Source organism: Pteropus alecto, unplaced genomic scaffold (genome assembly GCF_000325575.1).
Source record: "Pteropus alecto unplaced genomic scaffold, ASM32557v1 scaffold98, whole genome shotgun sequence".
In the NCBI taxonomy this organism is placed as follows: domain Eukaryota; kingdom Metazoa; phylum Chordata; class Mammalia; order Chiroptera; family Pteropodidae; genus Pteropus; species Pteropus alecto.
This window is the reverse complement of record NW_006443570.1, coordinates 13,030,099-13,039,482: the sequence shown is the minus strand read 5'-3', so window position 1 is coordinate 13,039,482 and position 9,384 is coordinate 13,030,099. Positions and strand designations below refer to the sequence as shown.

The window sequence follows — 9,384 nt, the reverse complement described above, 5'->3', positions numbered from 1 at the left end:
CACGTCTCGGCACTCGGCCCGCACCCGCCCGCCGCGCATCTGCGTTCGCTTAAGAGCCTGGAGCCCGAGGACGAGGTGGAGGACGACCCCAAGGTGACGCTGGAGGCCAAGGAACTGTGGGACCAGTTCCACAAGCTGGGCACCGAGATGGTCATCACCAAATCCGGGAGGTAGGGCGGTCGGCTGGCCGGAGGGCGCGCGGGAGGGCGGGCTGGGGGACCCGACAGCACCCACCAGCGCCGAGCCTGCCGCTCGCGGGTCCCAGTTCCGGACCGGCGCCACACTTAACTCCCACAGACAACCAAATGACTTTTCAAATTCGGCACCGAGCGATTTTTAAAACATCAAAATCTTCCAAATGAGGTAAACGAAAATATGCTCCTAAAGAATAGTTCCAACCGTTCTGAGTCCCAAAGCCGAGGAGGCCCTTCGGCTCGGCCCTGGCGGGTCTCGGAGGTCTCTGCTGCAACTTAGCCTCGCGGCCTTGCATTCCTCCCTCTCCATCTGGCTTGGTGCTCCAGGGAGATGCAGCGTCTCCCGGCCGCTTCTCGGACCCCGGAGCCCAGAATGGGACCCGCACCCCGCTAGACCCAGGTTGGCCCGCTGGTTCACGTCCGCCGCTCGGTCACGGCAGCGAGCGTGGAGCGGGCCTAGCCTCAGCCTGATCCGGCAGGGAGCCTCGTCTGGGCCTAGGTGCAGGGAGCTCCGGACGCACACACTGTCCCAGGCCCTAAAGCCAGAAGAAAGCCACAGTCCCCCACTCCCCCACCCTTCGACTTAGCCACCGAGAAATCCAGGCCTCAGGCTCACCCTCTTCCCCCGAACTTCAGGGTTAGGGTTCTTGTTCAGCGCTATAACCCAGTTCCCCAAACAAACATCCCCCGAATGTATTTCTGGGAGCTTCAGTTTCAAGTGGGTATATCCCTTGAACGAATTTGGGGGAGATTCAAAAGAAGCGAGTGTATTTCTAGAGGGTCTGGATTTCTTTCCTGGACATAGGCTTTCATCTCATGAGGGCGAAAGAGATCTGAGCATTGGGCCAGTGGGGAGCCTTATAATAAGAGAGGGTCTGACAGGCAGAAATGGGATCTCCCAGGAGGAACAATCACGGGTTAGGTCTCCTGGGCAGTAATAAAGGGGCAGATCAGCAACAGCAGGGAAACACAAGATGTGGAAGCTCCAGGCAGTGTTGTGTGTCTGGGAAGAGAGGTCCTCCGACATAGAGCTGAGTCCCATGGCGTCTTCCCCGCTCCCTTGCAGGCGGATGTTTCCTCCCTTCAAGGTGCGAGTCAGCGGCCTGGACAAGAAGGCCAAATACATCCTGCTGATGGACATTGTGGCCGCTGACGATTGCCGGTATAAATTCCACAACTCACGCTGGATGGTGGCCGGCAAGGCTGACCCCGAGATGCCCAAACGTATGTACATCCACCCAGACAGCCCGGCCACGGGAGAGCAGTGGATGGCCAAGCCTGTGGCCTTCCATAAGCTAAAGCTGACCAACAACATCTCCGACAAGCACGGCTTCGTGAGTGCGGGATGGGGATTGATATGCGGTAGGAGAGGGAGTGGGAGACTGGCACCTGGCACTGCAGCCTAGGGTGGGAGAATGAAGCAGGAGGATTCCTCAGAGGGGAGTGCTGTCTGAACCCCCGGAGTGCTCCTGCCAAGGTCACTGCTCTGTGGCCTATGCTGGCTGGGCCTGGGCCCAGAGAGCTCTGCTCTGCAAGCCTGGGGAATGGTGATGTCGGGGCTGGTAAGTTCAAGGCTGCTCACAATCTCAGCTTGGGTTAGGCCTTTGAAAAGTCCTTCCTAGCATCCAGTGCGAGGCAGGTGTGGCTGGGACTCCATTGTGCAGCTATTGATCTTTAGGTGCAGAGCTCGGAAAACCTACTCACAACTTCAGCTTGTCCTCACCCTTCCTGAAGACCCATGTCCCCATCCCTCTCCCCAAACGAGGAGATTTAAAAGTTAAATCAGCCCCCCCTCCACACCCTCTCTGAGACTCCCTTCCCTCCTCCTACAGGCAAATGCCCCACCCGGAGGAGGGAGTTTAGGGGTTCTCTGTATTTCAGCTCTCAGAGCCCCAGCAAATGGGAGGGGGGAGTTCATGGGGCAAAAGGGACTGCCCACTCGGAGGTAGGGCAGTGGGTAAGCCCTTGAAGGTCCCAGTCTTATCTTTGTGGGGTTACTAGGGGCATAGCAATGAGCCCAGGAAGAGAGGTTAAGAGTGGAGTTGTAGGATTTTTTTTGTTTGTTTTATTTCTGTTTTCAACTGGGGTAAATCTTTCTAAATTGAGAGACTGTTAAGAAAATTGAGAGGAAAAAAAGAAAAAGAACGTAGGCAAGAAGAAACGAGGAAGACAGGAGAAAATAGCAAAGGATGGGGAATAGGGAAGGCAGAACCATGAGAGAGACAGATGGAAAGAGTTCGGGTCCCCATAGAGTAGAAACGCTGGGGCCAAAGTCTGGGGGCTGCCGGCTGACCTGCGCCCTCCCACAGACCATGGGGCAAAAGGGACTGCCCACTCGGAGGTAGGGCAGTGGGTAAGCCCTTGAAGGTCCCAGTCTTATCTTTGTGGGGTTACTAGGGGCATAGCAATGAGCCCAGGAAGAGAGGTTAAGAGCGGAGTTGTAGGATTTTTTATTTTGTTTTATTTCTGTTTTCAACTGGGGTAAATCTTTTTAAATTGAGAGAGGATGAAAGAGAGACTGTTAAGAAAATTGAGAGAAAAAATAAAAGAAAAAGAACGTAGGCAAGAAGAAACGAGGAAGACAGGAGAAAATAGCAAAGCGTGGGGAATAGGGAAGGCAGAACCATGAGAGAGACGGATGGAAAGAGTTCGGGTCCCCATAGAGTAGAAACGCTGGGGCCAAAGTCTGGGGGCTGCCGGCTGACCTGCGCCCTCCCCACAGACCATCCTGAACTCTATGCACAAGTACCAACCGCGCTTCCACATCGTGCGAGCCAACGACATCCTGAAGCTGCCGTACAGCACCTTCCGCACCTACGTGTTCCCTGAGACCGACTTCATCGCGGTCACTGCCTACCAGAACGACAAGGTGCGCGCGGGGCGAGTGGCGCGCCCAGCCCCTGCACCGGCAACCTTATACACGTGCAGGTTCCAACCGTCCACTCACACCGGCCAGCAGCCCTCCAGACCCACCCCGCTCCCTCATAGTCCACTCCCTAGCACCAAGTCTTTCATCTGTAAGCGCAGCACCTACCGAAAACCCCCAGGCTCCCTCCCAAGTCCGGGACACGTACACACACGCTCCCGGGGACGCGCAACAGCTGAGCTCTCTTTGGGGTGGGAATGTTTGCTTAGCAATTAGCAGAGAGTCCGGGCCCGCGCTGACATTTTTACATTTCATTCGTTTATTTCTTGGCTCAGGGATGGGAATTTAAATGAAGACAGGGCGCCCGAGGCAATGTGCCCAGGCTCTCCCGACGCTAGGAACCCCACGCTAGGAACTTCACGCTTAGGAACCCAGGGCCCGGTTTCCACCCTCCCGCGGGAGCCAGAGGTCGGGACGGGTGACACAGCTCCCCAAAGCACCTTACTCTGGGCCAGTCCAACCCCGGACCTCTTGGGAGATGCTTAGAGACTTTTCCGTTAAGCCAAAAGGCTTTTTCTGCTAGCTGCTTTTCTACACCCTCTCTCTAGAAGGGCAGAGCACTCGTGTGTACCACTCTCCGGTGAATGAGAGTGTCCGAGTGTCCTGACCGTCGCTCTTTCTGTCTTTGTGAACCGATGTGTAAGCGTGGGTATGCGTGCACCATTTGGGGCATCCTGGATACGTGTGGAGGCGTGTTTATTCGTTTGTTCTGTGGACACTTGTTTTGTCTGTGTATACTTGCGTGTGCACGGGCCCGTGAGTGTGATTTGTCTTTCATGTGTCTACCGACCTGCTTGTGCTCTGCTGTCTCTGTGAGCGCCTGCTCAGGTGCGGGGTTTGTTTAAGTTGAGTGACCGCCTCTGTGCATGCTTGGACAGATTTCGATTCTGTGCGCACAGCTTTGGGCTTGTGTGTGCAAACTGAGCGATTCTGCCTCGAATAAAGATTTTGAAGGAGGAGAGATTCTGTCGCTTTCTGCGCGGCCCGCTTTTGGGCTCCGAGCGGCCCATCCTAGGCGGGCGGATATCAAGTGGACACTCGTAGGCTCTCCTCTGGGCCGGCAGCGGCTGACCTCGGGGTGCCCCAGGCCAGGCTGGAAGACCCGCATCCTGACCTGGCGCCCCGCCCCTCCTCGGTCCCCGCAGATCACGCAGCTGAAGATAGACAACAACCCGTTTGCTAAGGGCTTCCGGGACACCGGGAACGGCAGGCGGGAGAAAAGGTGAGGGGTCCTCAAGACCGCCGCGCGGCGGGTGCCTGAGGGAGCAGGACCTGGGGCTGGTGCGCTTTCCTCTGACCCACTCCCTCTGCTCATCCCCAGGAAGCAGCTGACGCTGCCTTCTCTGCGTTTGTACGAAGAGCACTGCAAGCCGGAGCGCGACGGCGCCGAGTCGGACGCCTCGTCTTGCGACCCTCCCCCCGCGCGGGAACCGCCACCCTCCCCCGGGGCAGCGCCTAGTCCCTTGCGCTTGCACCGGACCAGAGGTGGGGGGTTGAGCGGTCGGACCTGGGTTGAGGGAAGGGAGAGGGAAAGGTCTCTTCAAGGTTCCGGCTGGCTCTTTTCTCAGCTTCGGGCTAACCTGAAGGCATGGGGGAAGCGCCAGCAGTATGTCTGTGATGGGCGGTCCCTGGGAGCCAGAAGATCCGGCGGGACTTGGAGCTAGGTCCTTGGCGCTATGTGACTTTGTAGCAGTAAAGAAAACTCTACAGGGCCCAATTTCTTTCATTGTAAATAAGGGGTCTTGGATGAGGTGATGTGCCACTGCCCGTTACCCGACGGGGATCTGGACGCCTCCGACTTGGCCTTCCCAAGAGCAGGCCGTTCCAAGTCTCTCGGACACGACCCAGACACCAGGAGGGCCTTCCAGTCTCTTTCTTCCCGGGCCCCTGTAACCCCGCGCGTTCTCTCTCCCCGCAGGCGATGAGAAGTCTTGCGCCGCGGACAGCGACCCAGAGCCGGAGCGGCTGAGCGAGGAGCGCGCGGGGCCAGCGCTAGGCCACAGCCCGGCCCTAGACGGCAGCAGCCCTCCTGGTTTGAACGAATCTGAGCGCGCCCGGGAGCGGCGTAGCCCGGAGAGAGTGAAGGAGCCAGCTGAGAGCGGCGGGGACGGCCCGTTTGGTCTGCGGAGCCTAGAGAGGGAGCGCGCTGAAGCTCGGCGGAAGGACGAGGGGCGCAAGGAGGTGGGCGAGGGCAAAGAGCCCAGCCTGGCACCGCTGGTGGTGCAGACAGACAGTGCGTCCCCCCTGGGCGCCGGCCACCTGCCAGGACTGGCTTTCTCTGGCCACTTGCACGGGCAGCAGTTCTTCGGGCCGCTGGGGGCCGGCCAGCCACTCTTTCTGCACCCGGGACAGTTCGCCATGGGCCCTGGAGCCTTCTCTGCCATGGGCATGGGTCACCTGCTGGCCTCGGTGGCAGGGGGCGGCAACGGTGGAAGTGGTGGGCCGGGGACCGCCACCGGGCTGGACGCAGGCGGGCTGGGCCCCACAGCCAGTGCGGCAACCACCGCCGCACCCTTCCCGTTCCACCTCTCCCAGCACATGCTGGCATCTCAGGTAAGACCTGTGTTCTGGTGGCAACACGATGAAGGGGGAAGGAGTGATGTGCGTGGCTGAGGTGGGCAAAGGGCTTAAGGGTGCCAGAGGAGCTCGGAGATTTAGTGGGCAAGCATGGACATGCTCTACAACACCTAGGTTCAGAGAGGCTAAGACTGTAGGTCCAGCGTCGGCCAGGGTGCTGCTTCTGCCTCTTGTGTGACCTTGGGCAAGTCCCTGACCCTCTCTGGGCTTGTTTCCTTCCCTATAACCACAGCATAGAGTGAAACACCCATTAAATTCTTCTTGTTCTGGGGCTGCCCCTGGGTTTTGTGATGTCCACTTTCCTGGCCTCAGGACATTTTTCTTGGGAACAAAGACCCTTGGCTCACTGTTGGTCCCTGAACAACCAAGGTGGCTGGACAAAGGAAGTGAGACATTTTGCAATATTTTCTGGACAATTGACCACTAAAATGACCCACCTCCAGATGCCTTTTTCAGGCACTCCAGGAAGCCCTCTGATTTGATAAAGGACAGAGCTGTTCCTTCTCCCGTCTTGGGGCTCCTAACTCCCCCTAGCCGCACACGTCAGGGAAGAGGGGCTCAGTTCCCCAGGCCTTGGTCGAAATTCTGAGCTCCCAGGGGAGAGTTTATGAAACTGTGGCCAGTAGCAAAATAAGGAGATCCAATGGGGAGAGTAGCCTCTTTGGTTGCTTGGGTGGAATATTCCCTGTGGAAAGATTTGGAATCTCTTTATTCATTTTCTTCCCTCTGAGGTTTCTGGCAAATTGAACCCTTGAGATCTTATCTTAAGGGAAGGAAAATAGTAGTTCAGGTCTAAGACGTCTCCTTTGGTTGAGAAGCAAATATTTTTAAAGTGGGGGAGGGGATTCTGAGATGAGTTTTAAACAGAGCTCAGTGCGGGTGGGGGTGGAATGAGTATCGAAGGCACTAACATCACGTATCTGGGGCTCTAAGCTGGCAAGGAAGCCTCTGGAAAATGGAATTCGGGACCTGGAGATTGAATCTGCACCCTTGATTCTGTGTATACGTGAATGCCTCTTCCCCAGACAAATTCTGGTGAGAAGCATGGCCATCTTAGAGGTCATGGAGAAGCCACGGCTTCTAGACACAGCCTGGTCAACAGGTGCAAGGCCAGGGTAAGAGTACCCAGAATTCAGGAGGCATCACTTGGTATACTGCTAGCGGTTAAGTTCCCAAGCCAGGGTAACCTGCCCCTGGCCTTCAGGTAGAGCCAAATCCTGGGAGATCTGACACCTTCCTCATTTCTGTCGACTTGAGATGCCAGGTCTGAATGCCCAATAGGGCTTGAGCTTCTAGGAAGGATATTTTCTCATTTCTGACTAAGCTACTGCTTTCTTTCTCCCTGCCTGAGCCAGGCCTGAGTATCCCTAGTGGCCCAGCACAGTCAGCTCCCTGCCCTCTTCCCCATTCCCACATACTCTGGGGAGTGAGCCATTATTTCAAAGGTCAGATAATCCAAAAGTCGGGCCTCATGGACTCAGGCGGTGTTTATCCAGGGTTTCCTGGCTACTGTGCTCTCCACAGGCAAAGACTGCATTCCTACCTCAGCTGCTATTGAGGTGCAGCCAGGAGTTCTTTGTAGAATATTCAGGCCAGTTTATAAATTGATTGGCATCTCTGCCCTTCTCCTGGCCCAGGCAGGAGACCACTGAGCAGGTGAGCAGGCAAAGGGAGAATTTATAAAGTTCCTCCCCCTGACTGTGCTTCCTTGGCCCTTTGGGGGCACTTGCAGATAGAAGGGCTGGGGAGGACACTGTTCTAAGTGATCAGAACCTCCCAAGATTGCCAAAGCTACCTGCTTGCCACCTGGCTCTACACCTGCCTTGTTTTCTCCTGCTAGGCCTTTGCCCATGTTAATTCAGCCACCTGGAATGTGCTTCCTCTTACTCCTATTGGCACAGAGCTTGATGGTTCCAGGCCTTTGTGTCAATCTGAAGTGATCTCCCCTTCTAACTTGGTTGGCCATAGACATACTGGCTCATGCCTCTCTGTGCTTCTTAGAGTTATAGTTACGTGAGCTCTGGTCTTACATTCCTAAAACAGTGGGGGCAAAGATGACCAGCTGTAGCACCACCTCTAGTACCAGCTCACCATCAGGAACACCTCAGGCAGGATGCCTAACCCTTGTCTTATTCTGTTTCTTCCAGGGAATCCCAATGCCCACTTTCGGAGGCCTCTTCCCCTACCCCTACACTTACATGGCAGCCGCTGCGGCAGCTGCCTCCGCTTTGCCAGCCACCAGTGCTGCAGCTGCCGCCGCAGCCGCAGCCGGCTCCCTCTCCCGGAGCCCCTTTCTGGGCAGTGCCCGGCCCCGCCTGCGTTTCAGTCCCTACCAGATCCCGGTCACCATCCCGCCTAGCACTAGTCTCCTCACGACTGGGCTGGTGGCAGAGAGCTCCAAGGCTGCAGGCGGCAATAGCCGGGAGCCCAGTCCTCTGCCTGAGCTGGCTCTCCGAAAAGTGGGGGCCCCGCCCCGTGGTGCCCTGTCGCCCAGCGGCTCAGCCAAAGAGGCGGCCAGTGAACTGCAGAGCATCCAGAGACTGGTGAGTGGGCTAGAGAGCCAGCGAGCCCTCTCCCCCAGCAGGGAGTCGCCCAAGTGAGGGGGCTGCCCAGCTGCTCCGCTGCCATGCAGGCCTCCCGGGCTGCCTGCCCCTGCTGCTTGGGACCTGTACAGCACAGAATGGGTATTTATTTAAATAAAGGAGCGAAAACAGGCTGCAGCAGCCGGAATAGAGCCTGATCAGCCAGCGGGGGCCTGGGACACTTCCCTGGGCCTCACAAGGAATCCGGCTGCAGGGAATAGAGTCACTTCGGAGATGCTGGACTCAGTCCAGATCTGTTCCAGTGTCAAGGTGTCATCCTGAGGCCTCTCTGGGCCCTCCAGCGCTGTAGGGAGGCTTCGTCCCCATCCCAGCCATCTGTTCGTGAGCCAGAAGGTGCAGGGGTTAGGGGCGGGAGCTTCGGAGGGAGCTTCAGAGCATCCCTAGCCTCCTGCCTGGACCGCTTGAGAATCTGGGATAAGGAATGCTGGGGTCAGTGAAGACCGAAGTCAGTGTAGACTGGAGCTGGGTGGGACCTGTTCTTTTAGTCCTCCCACCTCTTCCCCCAAGAGACAGGCGCCCCTCCCACCCCTGGGTCAGCGGAGGGAGTGGCACTTCTGCCTTGAGTCCCCAGGGAAAAAAGATATTTATGAAATAAATGGTAATTTGTGTAAATAAGCTTTAAGATTCCCAGAATATGCAAATTGGTATTAATTTATTCAAAAGTGTACATGGCTGTGTACATAATATTTAGAGATTAACTCATAGCATTTAAATTTTTTCATTTTACATGAGCATCTATATTGTACAGGGCTGGGGGGTGGTGGCCCTTGGCTGCAGAAGAAGGCCCCGAGCCCCGGAGGAACTCCCACCCCGCCAGCCCCTCGGCACCTCCGCCCGGGCTCTGCTCGCCTAGCCCGCGGGCTCCACCTCAGGTTTTCACTTTTCGCTCCGGAGCGAGACGAAACGACAAAAAAATGAGAGAAAACAATAAAACGCTACAATGCGAAGTGAACGGCGCTGTGCGCTCTGTGGGCCGCGCGGGGCTGGGGTGCAGCAAGCGCGCTAGGAGGGACTGGAGGCGGGGACAAAAGGTTGGGCGCCCCCTGCTCGGCTGCAGCTGCACCCTGGGGGCGGCAGCGCGGCC

General features: G+C 56.9%; 1 protein-coding gene across 1 annotated transcript; it reads left to right on the top strand.

The window, feature by feature from the left end:
* Window positions 1-6: 6 nt before the first annotated feature.
* TBX2 (T-box 2) lies at window positions 7-9,247 on the top strand. The gene is made up of 7 exons (XM_006924907.2): window positions 7-170; window positions 1,261-1,528; window positions 2,917-3,063; window positions 4,266-4,342; window positions 4,442-4,605; window positions 5,039-5,673; window positions 7,845-9,247. Exons 1-7 carry the CDS (start codon window positions 148-150, stop codon window positions 8,295-8,297), a joined length of 1,767 nt encoding a protein of 588 aa, XP_006924969.1. The 5' UTR covers window positions 7-147; the 3' UTR covers window positions 8,298-9,247.
* Window positions 9,248-9,384: the final 137 nt, after the last annotated feature.